This window comes from Buteo buteo, chromosome 11 (assembly GCF_964188355.1).
Source record: "Buteo buteo chromosome 11, bButBut1.hap1.1, whole genome shotgun sequence".
Taxonomy (NCBI): Eukaryota; Metazoa; Chordata; class Aves; order Accipitriformes; family Accipitridae; genus Buteo; species Buteo buteo.
The window spans coordinates 33,849,553-33,872,389 of NC_134181.1; the positions used below are offsets into that span (position 1 = coordinate 33,849,553).

General features: G+C 38.7%; 1 protein-coding gene across 2 annotated transcripts; it reads left to right on the forward strand.

The window, feature by feature from the left end:
- Window positions 1-803: 803 nt before the first annotated feature.
- PIWIL1 (piwi like RNA-mediated gene silencing 1) lies at window positions 804-21,649 on the forward strand. Of its 2 annotated transcripts, none has more exons than XM_075039615.1 (20): window positions 804-990; window positions 3,928-4,078; window positions 4,746-4,871; window positions 6,434-6,648; window positions 7,759-7,880; window positions 8,543-8,623; window positions 9,495-9,692; window positions 10,073-10,184; window positions 12,389-12,509; window positions 13,150-13,267; window positions 13,429-13,543; window positions 14,511-14,698; window positions 15,298-15,370; window positions 15,710-15,910; window positions 16,224-16,327; window positions 16,820-16,890; window positions 17,425-17,578; window positions 18,515-18,640; window positions 19,780-19,927; window positions 20,678-21,649. In XM_075039615.1, the coding sequence occupies exons 1-20, from the start codon at window positions 910-912 to the stop codon at window positions 20,792-20,794; spliced, it is 2,622 nt and encodes an 873-aa protein (XP_074895716.1). In that variant the 5' UTR covers window positions 804-909; the 3' UTR covers window positions 20,795-21,649. The 2 variants fall into 2 exon arrangements, with proteins under 2 accessions (XP_074895716.1, XP_074895717.1); XM_075039616.1 differs by having other exon boundaries at window positions 910-990; window positions 3,928-4,049; window positions 4,735-4,871.
- Window positions 21,650-22,837: the final 1,188 nt, after the last annotated feature.

The window sequence follows — 22,837 nt, forward strand, 5'->3', positions numbered from 1 at the left end:
CAGGAGGTGCGCGCCTGCGCGCGGCGCGGTGGGCCTGAGGGGCGGGGGTCGGGCGGCCCGTCCGTCGGTGCTTGTGCCCGAGGGAGCGGCCTGCGGGCACCGTCGGCTGCGAGAGTGGCTGTTGGCCTCAGCGGGAACAAAGTCGTGTGGCGTCGTGAAGAGGACGGCCTGTTGTGTGTGGCTGGGGCGGTAGGAGAGTCCTTTGGCGGCCCGGGGGCAGGCTGAGGTAACGCCGAGGGGGCGGCCGGGCTGGCGGGGGGGGGGGGCGGCGTGGGGAGGGACACGCTGAGCCCACGCGGAGAGGAAGGGCCGCTGGCGGTGGGGGGGGACGACGGACAGGTCTCTGGGGCTGGTTTGCATCATCAGGGAGCTGACCAGGTGGTAAGGGTTGGCATGTGCTGTGGGTGAAGCCTGCGCTGCTCCTAGGGCAACGCTAAAGATTAGGCTGCGTTGGGTATCAAGCGTAACTTGCGAGTAACGTGAGTAGGCCCTGAGTTAACGCTTGGCTGAGGTTGCAGATCCTGCCATGCTCTCCAATCTAGTTGACTTTCTTAACAGCTTCGGAATTTGTGGTGGGCTGTGCCAGTGGGTTCAAACTTGACTACAAGAAGCTGTGTTGTGGTTTAACCCCAGCCAGCAACTAAGCACCGTGCAGCCGCTCACTCACTCCCCCCCATCCAGTGGGATGGGGGAGAAAATCGGGGGAAAAAAAAAGTAAAACTGCTTGTTATGGCTCTGTTAGTGTGCAGATCTAGGAGCAGGGAATTTTGCAGAGGAGGGTATGTTTTACTGAACCGGATGAAATTAAACAAGGGCAAATGCAATAATGCTGCTCATAATATTTATTGGAATAAGGATGGGGGAAGGAGAAGATTGAACACTAATGCTGTAGGTGGTTTGTCTTAGAAGATGACAGGAAGAGCTAGAGCCAGAGCAAGAGGAAGACCTCCAGCACTGGAGACTGCTAGTCCTTCTGTAGGAGCCACACCTGTAAGTTGGTTCTCTTTTTAATGAGCGCAGCTAGGCTTTGAAATATCATAGCTCAACTACTTCCTATTTTAATATTGGGTATATATGTTAGATGATATATGTGTGTATGTATATATTATGTCAGGTGTATAGTTTTATTAACTCATTTTTATTAAGGAAGTTCTTGTGTGCTTACAAACAAGTACTTTATTATATAATACAGTTGTCATAATACAGCTAGTGGAAATAGGTAGGCATTTTCATAGCTTGCTTTGTCCACTATGATACCGTGCAGAGATGCAGAATATACTAGGCTGCTGCTGCTATTGATGCGTATTTGGGCAGAACCTGGGTCTGGCAGGTGTCCTGACGTGGTTTTAATTTTAATATCAAGGACTTTCTGTCTTTGTGTTTGAACTAGTGTTTAGGGCTTGTTTTGTGCATATATGCCCTAGTCAAACTGTAGCTTGAAAATGGCTGATACTTCTGTATTTGCAGCCATTGCCACATACGTGGAGATTTTTTAAAGCAGTTCCTCAAATTTGTCAGTTATTAATAATCAACTTTCATTTGAGAATGTGATTAGATGGGAGGAGGTGTTCGTAGTCCATTTTTTGCCGGTGTCAGATGAGTTTAAATCGTGATGGAAGGTAGTTTTCAGTTCTGTTTCTCAAACAGTGAAATGCATCTTGCATTAGCAGTAGCACTGATGCACCTCTTGAACCTGGAACAGAGTTTATAAACCTGAGAGACCTGATTACTTCAAACTTGGTCTCTCTGACTTCAGTAGAATTGTTAGCAGGAGTCAGGAGGTGGTGTCAGTGTTCTGCTGTGGGTAAAGAGGAAAGTAAAGGAAATGGTAAGGCTTAGCTACTTTACATGGACTGTGAATATTGATGCAGTCTGAGTGGAGAAAAGTCCGTTTTGGCTTATTTTCTATATAGGTTGCCACTGTTCTACCATTTAGACTGCATGTATCTCCCTCCAAGAGGGTTAGTTCCAGAAGCATTTCCAAAGACATGTTGAAAAGAGGTTGTGGAATGAATAAGAGGGTTTATATTAAATGTTTGGAAAATGAGGCTTAGGCATGCGCTCTGTCTCAGCTTAAGTGAGAACATAATCTGTGCTGATCACAGGGGAAGATGGGAACAACTAGCCATATATTGTAGAAGTGAACCATACCATTTGACTTTACACTGGACTGATACAGAGGTATCGTAATACCCCAAGTTCTTATTACTGAGGTTTTTAACAAAAAGCGTTAGTGGGATTTAAGGAGGTCAGGGGCCTACCTTTCCTTACTAATGTCCTGACAACCCTGTCATCTTTCTTGCTGCAGTGGTAGGAAAGAGGATAGGTTGGTCAGTCCCTGGGAAGTCCTTCCCAATGCGGAGGCTGCAGCCTGCAAGGACGATACCAAGAAGATGGAGCTTGGCTCTTTGTAATGGTGCATGGTGGGAGGATGAGACACAATGGGCACAAATTGAAGCAAGCATTGTTTTGACTGGACATAAAGAAAAATGTTTTCATAATGAGGACAGTCAAGCACCGGAACGGGTTGCTCACTGAGGTTGTGCAGTCAGCATCCCTGCAGATGGGATAAATCTCTGAGCAACCTGATCAGACCTTGTGATTGACCTTGCTTTGAGCAGGAGGTTGGGCTAGAGGCCTCCTAAGGCTTCTTCCAGTCTGAATTATCTTGTGGTTCTTTGAAGAATGAGATTGTTGAAAAGCCTGTTCCCCCCAGCCATACAGTAAACCCTATTCCAGTATAAACTCTTCCTTCAGTTTATGACTTGACACAGAGCTCTGCTCTGATCCTTTAATGGATGGGAAAGCAATATAGTCAGCTCAGGATAAAGGGGTTCAGTGCCTAGCAGTCAGACTAGAGAATCCATGTATGTGACATTGCCACTCCCTTTGGGGGCAAGGATAGGATTTAAGTGAGAGCGCCAAAGCAGAACTGATCTTTCCTGAACTACTTTTATGAATACTCAAGGAGCACAAAACTTATGATAATATACTGTTACTGTGATAGTATTGGACTGATAATTTTGACATATACTCTTTAGGGTTGTATACATTCAATCTTTGCAGTAGTGCTTATGGGTATTTACAGACTTCTTAAGAGGGTGTACTTTTGCAGATCTTATAATGTGTAAAAATAAGGTGGAGAGTATAAGAACAGAGGGGCCTCCTTAGTTACTGATCCTGTGTTCAGTGTAAGAACATGCATATGGGAATTACAAGACACGTACCAAGAGCTCTGAGAGCAAAGGAGTGGAGGAACTCCAGCAATGGATTGCTGGCAGGTTGTGTGACACTGGTTCAGGGGGTTCCTACTGCTATGTTGTAGGGCAAGACAGAGGCAGGCTGGCTCTCTAGCTTAGCTTTCATGATTATCCTTGATATTGGCCTCTCGCTTGCTTACACTTGAAGTAGAGAACTTGATTATTCCTGGAGGGACTAACTTGTGGGGCAGACTGTAATCTGGTAACATGAAACTCTGAACTGTGGGATTGTTCATGGCTAAAGGTTGTGTGTTGCCATTCTTCCAGGCATGATACTTCTTAATACTGTTTATCCAGTAGACACTAAAATTACAAAGGCTGTTTTTATAAAATAAGTAGTCAGCTGCTTGAAGTATCAGAGGGGTTGTTAAAAATGAGAAGTCCAGAAATTTTAGTTAGAGCTTAGAAAGAGAACATTTGCATTTGCTACTAGTTTAATGAATATTAAGTGACAAAAAAAAATTTCCTGAACCCCATTATTTTGGAGTTTGAAGTACAGAGTAATAACTCTGGTCATTAATATAGGAAGAAAGATTTAAACTTAAGCAACTGTTACACTCAGATATTCAAGCATTCTGTACTTGGTTAGTGACTTTGTTTTGCTGTAGTCTTGGAAGTATGCTGTTTCTGCAGTTGCAGTAAGAAAAGTTGTTCCCAACTGTTGCAGGTTCAACAAACTTTGCCAAGTCAGCAACCTGGCCGTCGGCAACCTCAGCAGCCATGTGTTCCTCCATCAGTATCAGAAGAACCTGGTGGCCATGGACGACAGAGAGGCTCTCAGAGTGTTCCACAAGGCCGTAATGGGAGAAGGCCAGAAGGTCAGAAAGGGTGAAAAAGTTCATTGCCCACAAGAGCAAAGTTCACTGTACATACCTTGTGATGATGGTATTGTCATTCTAAGGTGCAGTATAACTGAACCAGAAATTTTGAAAACTATCTTCAGTGTGCTCCAACTCCATCTGTACCATCTCCTCTGTCAAAATAGTTTAAAAAAATAAATTAGATGGCACTTGTCACAATTAACTGCATGAATATCAATAGTACATTTCATTTTGATGTTTCATTATTTTTCTTGAGTCTTAATAAGGAAATTAACTTTCTTAGCTATTTCACATAATTTCTATGATTCTATGATAACAGTGTATTTAAACTTTTTGATGCCAGCTGGAGGTGAAATGAAAGGTCTGTCCTCCTTGTATTTGCACAGGAGATTATTGATTTGGAGGGTTTACATCTTTTTTTCATCTGGCTAGTGAGCTGTTCTATTTGCTTACTAGTTAACTGTAAATCTTAGGAAGTTAATATGTGTTACCTGAATGCTATTTTAAGATTAATTCACTACATAGCAAAAGCTGAAACTTAGTATTTCATGATTTCTCTTGATTTGATATATATCTGACTTTCAAAATTGAGTTGTATTTAATTCTTATTTTTATATAAGACTTGACTGTAATTCTTCCTTTTCCTTAAATTTCAAAACAATAGGATTACAGATTTCTGCGGGATTTCAAGAATTGTCTTTAGCAGATAGGGGTGGACGTCGTAGAGATTTCCATGACCTTGGGATAAATACTCGGCAAGCCATAGAACATGTTCAAGAATCAAAAACTGGTATGTTCAGATTAGACGATAGACATATAAGCAAGTTGAAATGAAAAATAGTTTTGCTTTGTTTCTGCTTTTAGTATTCCCTAGAGAGCCAAATAAAAAAAAAATCATCATGGTGTACTAGAAAAAGATGTAAGTTGCTCCCGATATCTGAAGAGGAACAGTAAGATGACATGTCTGATGGCATACTGCTTCAGACAGAAGTTGTGTAGCATTTTAAATTGCAACTGTTTAGACATAAATGATGATCCTTGTATGTTGCACTTCTTCAAGCAGGACTCTTCAGGACACTGTAGGTTTGCTTCTAGAAGTTCTGGTTTGTAACACATTGACCTAACCAAATTTGTAAAGATTTGTAATAAATGTGGAATTTGAGACCTCTTCTGAAGAAACTTTTTGGTTTAAATAAAAGGTCATGCTTCTTCCCTTGAGAGGAAATCATGCATATGAAAAGAAGTAAAAGCAGGCTGTCATGATGGTCCTGCCTTCTTGCTAGAATGCAATCCTTTTTAAAGTTCAACAGTGCAGGTTCTGTGCTGGTAATAGTTTTGTATTGCAAGTGACTCTGTGAGACATCACAACAATATAACAGCAACTGTAGTCTACTTTTGCTTAATTGAATAAGTGCAGCATGCCACAGGCCCAGGGATGGTAGGTCTTGGTTCTGCTCAAGTCACTTTGGGCCAGAAGCAGTATAGTTGTTTTCTTTCTCACCTCGATTTTCTATCTAGAGCTATGCTGATGCTAGATCATGGATTGTCATACCTTGTAGGCAGCTGTATTGCTGGCCTGTTGTCTTCTATTCATAGCTCTGTACAGTTTTCTAGTATAATATACATGCTTTGTATGTGGTAGGATTTTTTTGTTTTCATCTGGGGTGTTGTATTTCAGATAGGAAAAAAATGGGTAATGAAAACCAAATTAAAATGGGTGATCCGTAATTATCTGCAATGTATTTTTTGTATTAGGCTTGTGTCTTTAAGTCTAAAAGAAGTTGAAATGACATATGAAAAAATGGGAAGAAATACTTTGAGTGATCTAGAGCTAGTTCTTACTGTCGTCTTTGTTTGTTTGCTTGTTTGCTTGTTTGTTTATTTGAAAAATCTTGAAATACCAAAAGAAATGTCATCTTGTTACGTATGAATGGGAGCGTGGATATCTCTAGTGATTGATACTGTTAATTTTTGTTCTATGTTTGTAATTCATGTAATGAAAGATTAATTTGTTCACAAAGGAAGTTTATATTTTGGTGGAAATTCATCTCTAGTACCTGGTACTAACCCTTTGGGAGACAGGTTACTGATCTAAATGCTTATCTCATTTGATGCAAGAGTGTTCTTGACAACTGAAGGAATTACAAAAAGCTCTAAGCGGGTTAGTGTGTATGATAACACTATGCCTATGTGAGCATTTCCTATAGCTTACTGAGCTAGAACAGTTGTAGAACACAACTGACCTCTAATCTTTGTCTGAATGCCTTAGTTTTTTAAAATTTCTCAAAGCTGTTGAATTACTATAAGCTGGTAAAATTTTGTGACTACTAAGATGTTTGCCTCTCATTTTAGGTTCTTCAGGTATTATGGTAAAATTAACTACAAATTACTTTCGTCTGACGTCTCGACCCCAGTGGGCTTTATATCAGTACCATGTTGGCTATAGTCCTGAGATGGAAGCACGCCGTCTTCGATCAGCTTTGCTCTTTCAGCATGAAGAGCTAATTGGAAAGACACATGCATTTGATGGATCAATATTATTCTTGCCAAAAAAACTAGGGAAAAAGGTGTGATACAAGAACACTATTTTATTTTTTATTTTGACTTGTATTTTATGATGCTACTTGTTTCTTACTGGTCTGGGTGAAGTTAGAGAATTGATGTCTGATGAGCAACATTTAGTTGGATTGAATATATTAATATAAGCTAATTTACTTGTGTAGAGAAAATTGGTAATAAACTTCTGGTTCTAATGCTTAGGTTCTACAGGCTGGAATAATCCTCTGCACAGAAGTGGTTAGCACAGACAGTATTTTTCCTTTAGTTTTCTTTCTGCTTATATCTTTTCATAACTTCTGTTTTTTGACATCCAGCATAACTGAAATGTGGATGTATTGGGTGTACGTGGCAAGATTTTGGTAGCTGGTGGGGTCTGGGGTGGCCCCTGTGGGAAGAGGTTAGGGGCTGCCCTGTGCTGTATGCAGCCATTTTCAGGTGGCTTCACAATGGACCCGTCACAGACCAAAGCTGAGCCCTTCAGCAGAGTTGATGGCACCTCTGTGGGGAACAAATGCCAGAGCAGAAGAAAAATCTGAGAAGAAAGGAGGAGCAGAGGGAAAACGCCATGTACTGATGGTAACCCCTGCCTCCCCTCCACCCCCCTCCGCCCCTTGTGCCACTCGCTTGCCTTACTGCAGGGGTTGAGTGTAACCAGTTGTGTTAAAAGAGAGGTCAGAGGAGTCCAGAGTGAAGTTGAGCCTGCACAAGTGAGAGGGGGAAGATGTTTTCACTCTGTGTTTTAAAGTTCGTCTTTTTGCGTCCCAGTACCTGAATCAGTAATTAAGTATATATTAATAGGCAATATATTAAGTTTATTTCCTCAAGCTGAGTCTTTTTCCTGCGATGGTAATTGGTAAGTGATCTCCCTGTCTTCTTCTTGAATTCAGCTGCTTTGGGGATAGCCTGCATTCTACTCCATTAGTCGTCTTCACCCAAATGAATGAAACATTTTAGGTTGTAGTTTACAGTCATAGTAGGAAATCAAATTCCTGTTTCAGCTAAGTCTTGAATTATTATTTAGAATCTTAATGTACAAGTCCAATTTGATATTAATGGAGCAAAGTCCAGATATAGCCCTGTTTGCCTCTAGTTTTATTAACCTAACTTCACTTTCTCAGGTTACTGAAGTGTTTAGTAGGACTCGAAATGGAGAGAATGTGAAGATAACAATCACGTTGACTAATGAGTTACCACCTACTTCACCTACATGTCTGCAATTTTACAACATCATTTTTAGAAGGTTTGCTGTCCAAGTTATGTCTTTATAAGAAGTCATTCTACAAATATCTGACTTAAGTTTTTCCTTTCCTAAGAATGGACTACAAATCAATATTACAAATGTAAATTTTTAAGCCTTTGAGGCTACTGTTACTATGTGGCCAACCACATCTGGCAACATTTTAATGTGCAGTTATATGCATGTTTCTGGCACATGCTAGTGTGAAAAGTTTATACCTTTTCTATGAGCAAGCAGATTCACACTGGAGCGCTAACTGTTGTAGGCAGTTAGTCCTGTCTCTGCCCTCCTTTTGAGTCTGTGGATTTGCCTCTTAAAGCAAATAGAAGTGCAGGACCTCTGGCAGGTTACACCTTTTGCTGTAGTCTTTTCATGTATACTTGGTACCTGGACTACCTGGTTCATCTGAAACATAGCTTGTTTAGACTGCTACCTTCAGCTGGTTGGTGAAGGGGTGGGTTGTATGCTAACTTATTCTCAGCTGTTTAATTATCATTAATAAGTGTTCAGGGCCTTTCTAAATTGAGTTTAATCAAAATTTCACATTTGTGACTGTTTTCAGTAGTCAGGTGAAAAAAAAATGAGGTTGTGCAGAGGGATGGGACCGTGCGTAGTTTGACAAGCTGAATAGTAATGGTAAATGACATCCATATTTCAACTTCCAGGCTTTTGAAGATGTTGAATTTGCAGCAGATTGGACGCAATTATTACAACCCCAGTGACCCAATCAGCATCCCTAATCACAGGTTTGGCAAAAAGGATACTCTAGGAGGGGTGCAGGGGGAAAGGATGACATTTTGATATCGCTCTGGTGGTTTATCATGTAATAAAACCATGGACTTAAAACCTGGTATTTCTGGGAAGCATGAGACGTCATCCTCCTAACTTAGGTTCTTCTATGTGTAAGATCTCATTACTTGCTACCAGTGTGTGTTCTGCTATTACATTTTACTCCAGTATCAGAAACCTTGCTTAAATGTCTGTAGGGCTGAGATCTCTGAATGCTTTAATTCTGAAGCTCAGGAGTGTCCAGCCTTCATTCTGAAGGCCATTTAATCTGCCATTTAAATTCATATCTGGCCATACCCCACTGGATGGGTAGTTCTGGAATGCACCTATTTCTAGCTGTCATGTCTTGTCCCTGTTCCCTGCCAGGATCCTGTACAAGGTGACTGATGCTTCTGGCTACCCCTAGGCCTGTTGTACAAGTTAGTAAGCTTGAGCTTGAGTTTGACTGGGGCCCCATCGCATGGCTGTGGTGTACTCCTTGCCATTAACCTAGCCTATGTAACCTGGTTGATGGAGGAAACTGGACAGTGTTCTACTAGATAAACTGTTGGTCTTTTTCTCTTTAAAGTGTCTTGAATAACTATACACTTTGTATGTAAAATATTTAAGACTAATACCGTGAAATGAATTTCTTAGGTTTTGAGGCATCCTTTCTTTCACTTCATTTATATTGTTACATCATTCAATCTTTAAAGCTTGTTCATATTTGGATAATGGTTTCTTTGTGTCTTGACTACTTTCTAGTGTCTGGGAAAGTGGACAGAAATAAGGGGTGAGAATAGAGATGCTTTAAAGCATGTTAAGATTCTGTATCTTCTCTTTTGGCAGGTTGATGGTTTGGCCGGGCTTCACAAGTTCTATCCTCCAGTATGAGGAAAGCATTATGTTATGTACAGATGTGAGCCATAAGGTTCTTCGCAGTGAAACAGTGTTGGATTTTATGTACAGTCTGTATTACCAGGTTGAAGAGCAAAGATTTAGAGATGCCTGTGCTAAAGAGCTGATAGGTTTAATTGTTCTTACAAAGTAAGCCTCTTTGGACTCTTGTCGTCTTAGAGATCTGTTTATTTTGGGGGATGTTCCATGTCCTGAAGTATACAATGAAGCATCAGAAAGCATGAAAATTGTATCATTGTCAAGCTAGCAAACTAATCAAGGTGACAGCATTTACAAAAGCAGGAAGTACATATTGGACTAGTTCTGTTTTCATTTGGGTTTATTACAATTTAGCTTTTAGTAGAATTGATAGCCTGTTACAATTGAAAACTTGAAGTTACTGCTGCTGCTAAGAGCAAAACTTTCCTCTTACATGAGTATTGCTATTAACTTTTTCATCCTGCAGTTCTATTTCTTTACTGTTTGAGTTAAACAATTTAATCAGTTGGGTTTTTTTAAATCTTATTTAGGTACAATAACAGAACATACAGAGTTGATGACATCGACTGGGATGTCAATCCACAGTGTACCTTTAGAAAAGCAGATGGTTCTGAGATCAGCTACGTGGACTACTACAAAAGGGTATGGAAACTTAATTGTCAGCATGTGCATTATGCTTTAACTTGAAATGTTAGAGCATTGTTAGAGTTTACTTATGATGCATGGATTTGTAATTCATAGTTTTCTTTAATAGAATTTTATTTTTAATGGATACTATGTAATCTGAGAGCAGTAAGTAACCTATGCAGCATGATTTGGCATGAGTAGTCCATCCCAATGAGTAGTCGGTCAGGCAAAAATGCCAGGAGGCCTGCATGGTTGAACAAGGCGCTCCTGGGAAAACTCAGAAAGGAAACATACAGAAGGTGGAAGCAGGGACAGGTAATCTGGGAGGAATACGGAGGCATTGTCCCAGCATGCAGGAATGAGGTTAAACCAAAGCCCAGCTGGAATTGAATCTGGCCAGGAATGTTGAAGGCAACAGGAAGGGCTTCTGTAAGTACATAAGTGACAAAAGGGAAACTAGGGAAAATTTGACCCCACTTCTATGTATGTGTCGGGGCCCCTGATGACACCGGATGTGGAAAAAGGTGAGGTACTGAATGCTGCCTTCACCTCAGTCTTTACTAGCAAGGCCTTAGAGACCAGGGAAGAGTCTGGAGCAAGGAAGACATAGCGTTGGTGGAAGAGAATCAGGTCAGGCAATACTTGAGGAAATTAGACATAGCTAAGGCCATGGGCCCTGATGGGTTGTACCTACAAGTAACAGAGGCAGCTGGCTCACATCATTGTGAGGCCACTGTTAATAGTCTTTGAACAGTGGTGGTGATAGGGAAAAGCACCTGAGGACCAGAGGAAATCAAATGTCACTCCTATCTTGAAGATGACACAGGGGACTACGGGACAGTCAGCCTCACGTTGATCCCTGGGAAGGCGATGGAACAGCTAATCCTGGAAACCATTTCCAGGCATGTGAACGACAAGAAAGTCATCAGGAGTAGTTGGCATGGCTTCAAGGGAAAGTCATGCTTGACCAACTTGGTAAACTTCTGTGATGAAATGACTGGCTTGGTAGGTGAGAGGAGAGCAGTGGATATTGTCTACCTGGACTTCAGTAAGGCTTTTGACACTGTCTCCCGTAAGATCCTTGTAGAGAAGCTGGTGAAGCGTGGGCTGGATGAGCAGACAATGAAGTGAATTGAAAGCTGGCTGAATGGCTGGGCCCAGAGGGTGGTGATTGGTGCCAAGATGTGTAGCTGGAGTCCAGTAATTAGCGGCATACCCCAGGGGTTAATACTGGGTCCAGTCCTGTTTAACGTCTTTATTAATGATCTGAATGATGGGGCAGAGTGTACCCTCGGCAAGTTTGCTGATGGTTTACTGGAGATGGAGTATATGCACAGTCATCTTAAGAGACATTACTCTTTGATACTTCTGGTTCTTTGAAACAAATTTTATCTCTGTCTTCCATAGCTTAACCTTCTTTACCATTGAGGCCTACCACTGTAACTGTAACTTTCTGCACATCAGTTTCAACTGTAAAACAGGATGGGACTTAAGCTAGGAGCAAAACTTATATTATCCATTCTAGTTCAGGATGGAGTTTATAAATGATAAATTTTCTCTGCCTTCTTGCCTTTACTGTGTGATCTCACTTTTCTGTTTGTAAATGCTCTCCTTGAGATAGGATAGATCCAAGATCTCTGAGGTGTGGTTCTCTTTCAGAAAAAAAAAGTCAAACTATGAAGTATGTTTGTTGACTGTCAGCTTGTGTCACCTTTTTGTGTCTTTTTTCTTTTTTCTAAACTAAATTAGCAATTGCTAGACAGACCAACCCTTGCCAGATGCAAGGAAAAGTTGCGGGAGGGTTAAATTTCAGAAAATTCACTTGGAATCTTGTTTGATTCTTGTGATGTCTTGAATTAAATTGCCCTAGAGGGCAGGAACCTTGTCCATTACTGAACTGGAATGAGCACCCTAATTTTGAGTTATGTACTCTGAGCGATAATGCCTCAAGCAAGGCAGAAGCATTGTTTCTGTTGTCACTTACAACTCAATAATTTGGTGGCACCAATAGAGAGAATAGGGCTTCCCTGTTTGACTTTTTCTGACAAAACCAGTTCCTCTCAAGTTAGATGTGCTAACTGGAAAATGTTGCTTGTTGCTTCTGTTTTGTTTTTGTTTGTTTTAGGAAAAATACTCATTTTCTAAAGTGACCGTTATTACTAAGAAAAGTGAGTGTTTGTTATGAATAAACTAACATACAATACATATTTTTAATACAGCAATATAATCAAGAAATTACTGACTTGAACCAGCCTGTCTTGATCAGTCAGTCTAGGAGGAGGAGAGGGACCATCATGCCAGGACCTGTGGTTCTAATTCCAGAGCTGTGCTTCCTAACAGGTACTGTAGCATTTTTTCATATCACAGCATCTGTCAAACCATAATGTCTACTGAAACTGGTATTTTGACAGCAGCCTCTTGCCAAGTTAAGTAGAAATGGGTTTTGGGGTTTTTTTTTGTATAAATGTGAGCTTAGAAACAAGTTTTGTAGCTAAAAGATTAGATGTTTAAATGAGGCTGAAAAGTTTGAGGTGTTTCGATATTGTATAGTCTTTATGTATTGTGTTCAACATTGGCCCACTGATAACTTGTGGAGCTTTTTGGTGGTAGAACTTTTGTTGAAAAAGAGAAATTTACTGTAAATTGATAATTTTGTAAGATACGGAAATGGGTATTTTCCTCTGAGATATTCACTTTGCACTACTAGTATCTGTCGATCTCAGCACTGGTTTTTTTTGCTTTGGAAATGTAAATAAAGAGCTGCATGTCCTGTGTGGTTTCCTCTCAAGTGCAAAAATCCAGAATTTTTTTTCTGTGCAGATAGGAATGTATGTACACGGAGCAGCTGAAAATCTTGATCACTACTGACACCACTTTATATGTCTGCAGTACATGCGTAGTTAATCTGCATGATTTGCAAGTTTACTTTTCTTAGTCCTTAGTCTAACTTCTACTCAGAAAAAGATTTTGCTGTTAACAGGATTAACTGAGAAGATGCGTAATGATTTTAATATGATGAAGGACTTGGCTGTTCATACACGACTGCCACCTGAGCAAAGGCAACGTGAAATTGGGAAACTTATTGACTACATCCAAAAGTATGCTACCTTAGTATCTTCGGTATTTATTTGTCATGAAAAATTTGTATGATAAACTTATTTTTTGCAACAAAACTTTGGAAGTCTTACTGGTTTTAAAAAAGAAAAGTCTCAGCAAGAACAAATTTCTTTGTTTTAATTTAAATCTTGTTTTTAAACAGAGATGACAATGTTCAGAAGGAACTCCGAGACTGGGGTTTAAGCTTTGATTCTAATTTATTATCCTTTACGGGAAGAGTTGTTCAAGGAGAAAAGATCCTTCAATCAGGAAATGCGGTAAATAAAACAACTTCTAAAGTCTTCTGGATCTCTCACTAACGAAGCAAATTCTTAAGGGAGGAAAAACTACTTGTTGGTTTATAAATGATGATGAGTGAAAACGTTATACACAAGTCTTTGTCCAAACAGGAGACTTGCAAACTTCTTAAATTGTTTACAAGTTCTGTTTAGAACCCCCTGAAGATTTTTCTGGCTTGCATTACAATAGCGTCTTCCTTGCAAAAAGGTCCCTCTGTCTAAACAAAGTCATTTCAGATAGGAGACTAGAGATGTTTCTAACTAGTTTCCATTTATTAAAATAGCAGGCTTTCAAATGAAAAGCCACCAATTAGTTCAGTAGATAGAACACATAAAATATCTGTTCACTCAAACATGGGGTCTCTTCAGTATGAATAACTGAGATTTCAATTAAGTCATAGATTGCCATAAAACATTATATATTTGCTCAGTAGTAGAGATCTTTTGTTTGTTTTGAATGGATGCTAGATGGAAAAGGGCATTTTATGGTAGTTTGATCTGTATATCTGTGTATTTGGTAAAGCTTTTTTTTATTCTTGTTATTGAAATGTTCTGATATCTTCTTTATAATAGTACTTTTCTTTTTCTCAAGAAGTTACCTTACTAAAAAGAAAAATGGGAGAAAAATATGTCAATACATAAACAGCTATGTCTTTGTAGCACAAAATCTGTGCAGCAAATAGTAACAACTTATCTGGGCTAAAAATCATAAGTATGTTTGCATAATTATGAATGAAACGTTTGAAGAGTGTAGAGGTTCATGAAAGGGCTAGGTAGAGCTTATTTTAAGTTAGTGACAACAGCAGTAAAAGAACAGATAAAAATCAAGTCATTTTTTCTAGGCAAAAGTGTTACAGTCTGTTCCTGAGGTGTATTAGGAAGTAGTTGTGGTATAGCTTGTTTGGTAGAGTGTTGATTTTCTTTCTCTACCATCTCCTATTTACAGTTTAATTACAATCCTCAGTTTGCTGATTGGTCAAAGGAAACTAGGGGAGCTCCCTTAATCTGTGCAAAGCCTCTGGACAACTGGTTATTAATATATACACGGCGCAACTATGATGCTGCTAATACATTACTTCAAAATCTGTTTAAAGTCACGCCATCTATGGGCATCAGAATGAACAAGGCAACCATGTAAGTGTCCTTAGAAAGTTGATGGAAAAATCATTTTATACTTATTAGGGTGTATCTGTTAGCCTGCTTAGGCTGTTAAATGAGGAGATAGTATAGTATGTCACACTACCGACTTCTGTGAGATTTTTAATAAAACAAAGTTGCTATCAGTATGCAAATTGTTCCGTTTTCTCTAGTGACTAACTTTCTTACTCATGCTTTTATTTGTGAGAGCATTCTCTGAGGGTTAAAACATGCCAAAACCAAACAGTATTAGACATACAGTCATTGAGCAAAACCTTCTCAAGTGGAGCTATATTTAGTACAAGAAGGAATATGTATTTTCTTGCTGACTTTGGATGTATTCTGATTTGTTCTCATTGCAAATATCTTCTTTTGAGTACCTGTGCTTGCTTTTAAATTTGAATTTCATTGCACTTTGAAGCCTAAGTTGGGGGTCATTCCTCTTAATCTTCAAAATGTGTGAATATTGTGTGTCTATTAATAGCTATAAATGTGACACTTCATACAGTACTGGTGCATAATGAGCATTTATGTTTTTGTTCAAGTTTCAATAGCTGTTGTTTTTTTTCTGTAAGCATTTTTTCTCTCCTTTTCAGGATTGAAGTAGATGATAGAACAGAAGCTTACTTAAGGGTTTTGCAGCAAAGTGTTACCCCTGACACAAACATAGTATGTATTTGAATCCATAATTTCTATTCATGTTAATCTCTGTAATTGGTGTTTTAAGACTAGTGGGATTCATTCTCAGAAATAAAACTCCTGGCTCCTGCATATCTACTACATGCCTTCTCGTACTCCTGTTCAAACCCCAGACTAACTTGAGTATTGTTCTGGAAAAGAGCCTTTGTAATTGGCTCTGAAGTATAGACAGTAAAACTTTCCAGGTATTTATTTCACTGTGAACTCCTGAATATTTCTCTTGAGTATAAGAAACTTTTCCTAAAGAACTGCAACTGTTACATAAATCTGAGAATGCAGCTTCTTAAAAACATTTTTTTTTCTTTAAAGGCAGTTTGTGTTTTGTCTAGTTCCCGAAAGGATAAATATGATGCTATCAAGAAATACTTATGTACAGATTGTCCCATTCCAAGTCAATGTGTGATTGCTCGCACTTTAAGCAAGCCTCAGACTGCTATGGCCATAGCAACAAAAATTGCCTTACAAATGAACTGTAAAATGGGTGGAGAACTTTGGAGTGTTGAGATCCCAGTAAGTAATCTTTTTTTTTTTTTTTAATTATAACCATTTTCTTTATTGAGCCTTACTTAAAAAGCAAGCGTTTTTCCTCAAAAAAAGAAAATTGAGTGTTCTCTGTGTAGTTTGTTTTGTGTCTGTGAGAAGAGGCATGAAGTTAAATATGACATGAGACATTTAATTCAAGGATTCAGTGCCTGTGGTTTACTTAAGTGTCCTGAAACCACACAGTTTATGTCATGATGTTGTTGCACGGCAGGATGGAGATGATAGGTGCTTTGGCATGTCTTCATGTACTAATACACGTTCTGTATTGATTCCTTTTAAGCTGAAACAGGTAATGGTTGTGGGAATTGATTGTTACCATGACACTTTATCTGGAAAGCAGTCAATTGCAGGATTTGTTGCTAGCCTGAATCAAACAATGACACGGTAAGATTTGAATGCCAAAGAAAAGAAATAAAAATCTTTCCCTTAACTGAAAAGTAGCTTGAATATAGTGGGCCATCATGAAAATGTCCAAGTTGATTTACTGTTCACTGTTAATAAGAACTATAATGAATTATTTTTTCCACTACATCCCTTAAGGAATAGCCTTGTCCTTCTTCCACAGTGCTTGGGAGAGGGGGCAAATGGTGGGGCAAAGGCTGAGATGAATAGAGGGCATCGGGGTGACAGGCTTTTTTGCCTTTTGAGTTGACTTGTGCGAAAGTTTTTTGATAGGAATTGCACATGGCACTAAGGCATTTGTCTACTACAGGGGCTTTGCAAGGTAAATATTCTTATAGTATGCTAACTCTTGCTTGACTGCCTGGACCCGCAATAGCCATAAAGACTAAGTGTTCATAGCCATTTTAAAAATAACTTCATTGAAGTAAGCCTGGGAAATACTTTGAAGGTCATCTTTTAATTTGTCCTTCACAGGTGGTTCTCCCGCTGTGCTGTTCAAGGTCGTGGGCAAGAACTTGTGGATGGGCTCAAAGCCTGCTTGCAAAGTAAGGGAAAGCTTTCTGCCTTGTTGAGTCAGATCTAACAAATGACAATTTAGCTTCCTCAAAACACACCTCCTCAGCTGCCTTGAGGGGAGGTGTTACCAAGTTGCACTTAAATAAAAACAGATTAGAAACACAGTTGTAAATATTGCTGAAAATTAATAGCATTTTGTGTTCATTCTTTCATTGATTCCCATGTTTCTTAACAATAATTAAATGCTACTTATCAACGCACTTCAAAGAATGCTTTAAAGCAGACAGATTTAAAGGATGACAGCTCCTTGCTGTGTGAGAGGCCAGCAGAGTAGCTGATCTTCTTAGGTTCTTTCTTTTTTGTAGGTACACAGGTAAACCGGAATTCTTTTTGCAGGTAGCATTTGTGTATCATGATGCATACCTGTTTCAAGTTACTGAAAGATTGAAGACCTCAGGTTTCAAAACTTACTGCTGTTTTTCCAGTAATAAATGTCCATTTTTGTTTTGGAATGAATTGTCATTATAGCTAACAGCTTTTACTCTTTTTATTTCTTTTTTAAGCTGCTCTAAGAGACTGGTTCAAGTGGAATAATTATTTGCCGTCTCGTATTATTGTGTATCGTGATGGTGTAGGAGATGGACAACTAAATACTTTGGTTAATTACGAAGTGCCTCAATTTCTGGATTGCTTGAAGAGTGTTGGAAAAGACTACAAGTAAGTTTGTTTCTGCCAACACCCTTTTTATACTGCAAGAAAAATACACACTGGGATACAAAAAGTGGTTACAGATTAAGATTCTGTCATCTTTTCATCCTTATTTATTTTTACTTGAGCTCAAATAACTGCTTTTCTGATATTGTTTACATGATTTGAGATACCTAACTTGTAATATAATAGGAAAAGTTTTTAGTACATGCACCATGAGTATTCAATGCACACGTATACACAGATACTCTTTTGGTATTCTTGATGCATGTGGTAATTAATACTTTTTTTCCTGCTGGTTGATCATAGCTTGATTACTGTCACATGTGTCTAGTAGGTCCATTTTTTTTCTACCCAGTTCTGAAAGGACTATCTATTGTCCAGTCACTTAGTTCTGCACAGTTTTCAACATTCTGCTTTAAAACTTATCAACTGCAGTGACTTGGTTTCTTAATCTGCTCTGAAAAATGAAAATATTTCCTGATGCTGCAGGCAAGTAGGGCACAAAACAAGTTATAGCTAGTAGGAATTGAAGTGCTTACTTCTGTCTAGCTTCTGTTAATGGCTTGCTCTTTACCAAAAATACTGTTAAAACACAGTGGTTTTTTATATGAAAAGATGAGGTAGAGAGATAGTAGAAATCAGATCTTTATTTAGAAGATCCCTTTTTGGTCTGTTTTGTGTCTCCCTGTGAAGTTAAATATAAGCTGGATTGGTGAGAAATAGTATCAAAGTTGCACCTGAAACTAAATATCTAAAGTTATGAACAATGTCCTATTTAATCTAAATCAATGAATTAGTAAATACTTATATGTGAAATTAATGCCCTGGAGAACTCTAAAATTGCTTTTAATTTGAAGCTCTAGAGAATATGCTCCTGAAATACTCTCAGAGCAGTTTTTCAGGATAGTTTTGTTTTTTTTCTTTTATTTTAATTTATTTTAGTCCAAGACTTACTGTAATAGTTGTGAAGAAACGAGTGAATACCAGGTTCTTTGCACAGTGTGGTGGAGCACTTAAAAACCCACCCCCTGGTACTGTTGTTGACGTGGAGGTTACCAGACCGGAATGGTAAGTTAGTAAAGAGGTAACACTTCTTCTGTTTGCTGGCAACCTGATAACAAAGGAAATATACCTGATATTAAATTGACTGTGGGATCGAGTAGAAGAACGCTTTCCACGCTTCTGTCCGTTTGAAAAGAAATTATAGTGACTGTGTAGATGAAATGGACAAGCTTAAATTTCATTAATTCATTATGCAATATTTCATGGTTTCCAATAAGCAGTATTTGTATATATCAGAGTATTACATATGCTTTTAACTAAGCATGTGTCTGTTTCACTTTTTGGTGTTTCTTTTTTTGATTTTTAAAGGTTTAGTACTGAATGAGTGCCTATTGATAGGATTGCCCAACTGTCCTTAACTGAAGTGAAATTCTTTCTGGCTGTAGTTGTGATGTTGCACGTAAATTTTGTTACTTTGTAAGGGTTCATTCTATGAGCCAGTGTTGGAAATACTCTTTGGTGGACAGGAAGTCACTAGAAGAAGACTCAGAATTGTACAGTTTTGTGTGCAGGTAGCACATGTACACAGATCTCATTGACTTCACTTGCTAGCTGTTAAATGAACGTTTTTGAAAGTCGCACTCTGTGGCACTTAGGTCAGGTATGTGGGAAATGCAAAGCATATTCAGTATATGATGAAAGGTTTGACTTTGGTTGAGGGACGCTGGAGCGTGTAGGGAGCAATGCAGTCCTCTGTGGCAGCGCACAGTTCTGATAGGTAGTTTTGCCTTTCTTTTTTTCTGTTTTACCAACTGGCTGCAGGTGTCCCAAGTGTTGCAATAGGTGACAAACATCCAAACATGGCTCAGGGTGCGAAAGTAAATGAGGACCATAAGCTAAGTACATGTGCAGGGTAGTTATCAGGAGGAAGACTGTATATGATGAATGGTTAAGATCTTCATGGTCTTAAGACCTGTTCCATATAATAAGATTATTCACATTCTTCCAGATCTCCTGGCCTTTCAGAAATAGAGGAAACTGATTATTTTGTGACCAAACCATAGGCATACTTTTGCAGTTTACTCAAATATGCATAAAGTGACTTGAAGAAAATAAGTAAGACAAATTCTTGGGGATTTGCATTTTTCTAAGGAAAGCAGCCCTTTCTGTATCAGACTTCTGGGATTTTGTTTTTTCTATTACAGGTATGATTTCTTTATTGTGAGTCAGGCAGTGAGAAATGGTTGTGTTGCACCCACTCATTACAACGTAATTTATGACACAGGCAAACTGAAACCAGATCACGTACAACGTTTAACCTACAAACTTTGCCACATGTACTATAACTGGTCGGTAAGTATTTCCTCTGGGAAATGATAATATTTTTCTTCTAAGATTGTGCATCTTTATGCAGTAACAACCCACAAGAAGGTAGAAAAAGGTGTCCTTAAAACACCCATGCAGATCCAAAAAGCCTGCAAGTATGCATCTTGACCTAGAGTGGTGGTTGAGAACTAGACATTTTATAATTACATGATCTCTCTAAAGTCTGAAGATTAAAGTTATTTTTATTCTTACTAGTAAATACTTGTTGTTTTGAGTATTACTCCCAAATTCTATGTCAAAAGCAAAACTGAAATGATGATTTCTCACCTGCGGAAATACTTCTTTGTGTGGAGATGGAACTGTGTTCCTCCATTTCCCTTGAAGCTTCCTCTATTGCATACCAAGATCAGGACACAGTGAGGTCATGCCTGAGGTGGGCTTTAGATTTGTCAGTTTGGTAATCATAAATATTTCACGACTTACCCATATCCCACCATGATGCTGTGAGATCCAGCATCAAATGTAAACCTGCGTAAGAGGCTTTTTTGAAGTGAGGAGGGGAATGGAGTTGGGAGTGTTTTTGCATCTGCTCTTCTATAAAGCATGCTTTTTTAATGTATTCAGTGTATGTAACGTTTTCACAAATGGGCATAAACTACAGGGAACATAAATTTTACATGTATCCAGACTTGAATTCCAGGACTCTCTTTGTTTCAGTGAATGCATGCTTATTTAAATGACTTTGAAAATAATATTTTTTTTTCTTCCCTTCTGCAGGGTGTTATCAGAGTACCTGCTCCTTGCCAATATGCTCATAAACTGGCTTTCCTTGTTGGTCAGAGTATTCACAGAGAACCAAACCTGTTGCTTTCAGACAGACTTTACTATCTTTGAAGTTGAGTTATCAGCTAAAAAAAGTAGCATAGTTCCTGGGAATGTAGAATTGTCTGGGGTTTTGTGTGGCTTTTTGGTTGTTTTTTTTGTTGTTGTTTGGTTTTGTTTTGATGTTGTTTGTTTGGGTTTTTTTTCTTAAGAGATGTGTATGTGCAGTTGTGGAACTTTATTTTCATTGTAGCAGGAAAAAGCTTGAGATAGCAGATCTGCATTTTGAATAGGTCTCTGCTTGCTATAATGACTAATTTTTATTATTTTTTTTTTTAAACTTATTTACTAAAGCATTTCTGGGATTCTTCACAAAAGATTACTAGTTGTTCTTATTTTTATTTATGTTTTGGGGAAGTCTTACACAGAATTATCTTTAGCATACAAGTTATATAGTTATGCAGACCAAAATCCAAACTTTTTCAGCTAGCACATTACACTTTTACTTTTCAAAATGCAATTGTTGCTTCCCTGTTTTTCTTGGCTGTTAAAATGAGGGCAAAATTTCATCTCCTGAACTGTTTAATATCTTAACCAAGAAAGTCTGATAGCCTCTTTTTATCAAGGCTTTGTTTTAATAGCGCTGCAAAACCTGTGGAAGAGTTTTTAATACTTGCCCTTGTAAGTGGTTTGCAGACCAACTAGAAACTGTCTTGTGCTCACTTGTGTCTCCCCTAGGAGTAGAGGGAAGTGAAGTGGGATGTTTTCAAACTGGCATGGCTGAGGAGGAAGTTCTGTGCATACCAGAGTTTCAGGAATGAGCGTCAGAGGCAAAATTATTTCTGTATCTTATCACAGCTATAGGAACACCTTTATTATCTAAGGCTACAGTATTTTCTCCACAAAAAGCGATGGCTTTGACTAAGCTTGAATGCTCTTATGGGGGCTGTGTGACTTAGCGTGGACTATCCTATTGACATGCTTTTTCTTAGTCTTGTAACTTCATATTGACTACACAGTATGAGTAAATCGTTTCAGTTGCAAATTCATAACTGAAATGAACTAAATTTCTTGGTTGACTCTGTTTAATTGCATGGTTGTTAAATGAGAAAAATAATTTCCAACAAAGAGTATCAGTGCACTGATGTGCAAAAAAGTAGATAGTTTTACTATTCATGGTTTGGTTTTTTTGGTTGTGCAGTTCCAAGTAATGGGAAGTGCTTAGGCCTTGGTTTGTATTGTACTTCTAGGATTTTCATTGGTAACTGTTCAGCAGGAATAGCTTAATTTGTAAAGCAAGTAGCAGTTGTGTTGATGAAAGTTGATTTCAGACTTTTTATTACCAGGCGCAGAGTCAAACTAGCGCCTATGGAAGAATCTGGATTAGCGCTGGTTTTTTTAAACTAACTCGTTCTGAAGCTTGTTCCTTTTCTTTGTGAGATTTAAATAAAGTTGTTGCTGTAATCCTTGCTCATTTGGTTGTGTTAGATGTATTTGTGTACGTACTTCAAGACTGGGCTTCAGGCATACTTTGTGATGTATGCTAGCATAACTTTCTAAGCATTCTTTACCTCTGGAAAGCTCCTGGAGTCTTGCATTTAGATGAGCCTCTATTCTACAATAAACTCCAGCAGCTGTTGACAGTTCTGAAAAATGAGAGAGCTCTGTAACTTGTATTAAGTTCAGGTTTTTTTCTTTCCTAGTCTGAGAACTGTACCAACCTCTTCCTTCCACATGAAATTTGTAATGAAGAGATGCATAGGGGTTTTTGGCAAATATTTTGGTCTTTCTGATGTCATAGAGTGGTAGCTTTCCCTATTCAGTGCTTAGGATTTTGTATTTCTTCCTAGTTATGTATCACTTGTTTATACCTGTATTCATTCTGATCTGGTTTCTATCATTTGAGGTCAGCAGAAGCGGAGCTAGTGCAGCTGTTTCCTTAGCTACGGAAAGGTAGGAAACGGTCACTGCGGACTGTTCCTTCTCCACGTGGGTGCAGTGTTTGAACACACAGCCTGCACCATTACTGCATACTTAATAATTGCTCCCTGGGCGTGTATCTTGCCCTTTGTGCCTAATCCTTTAGAAGGGGAGGGAAGGCTAACACAATGATCA

What these genes read in the sequence shown, in the direction of transcription:
- PIWIL1 (XM_075039615.1), top strand. Translation starts at nt 910, where the DNA reads ATGACAGGAAGAGCTAGAGCCAGAGCAAGAGGAAGACCTCCAGCACTG. An exon ending in TAATGGGAGAAGGCCAGAAG is followed by an intron (nt 4,079 to 4,745) that starts GTCAGAAAGGGT and finishes TCAAAACAATAG; the next exon opens with GATTACAGATTTCTGCGGGA. An exon ending in AGAATGAACAAGGCAACCAT is followed by an intron (nt 14,699 to 15,297) that starts GTAAGTGTCCTT and finishes TCTCCTTTTCAG; the next exon opens with GATTGAAGTAGATGATAGAA.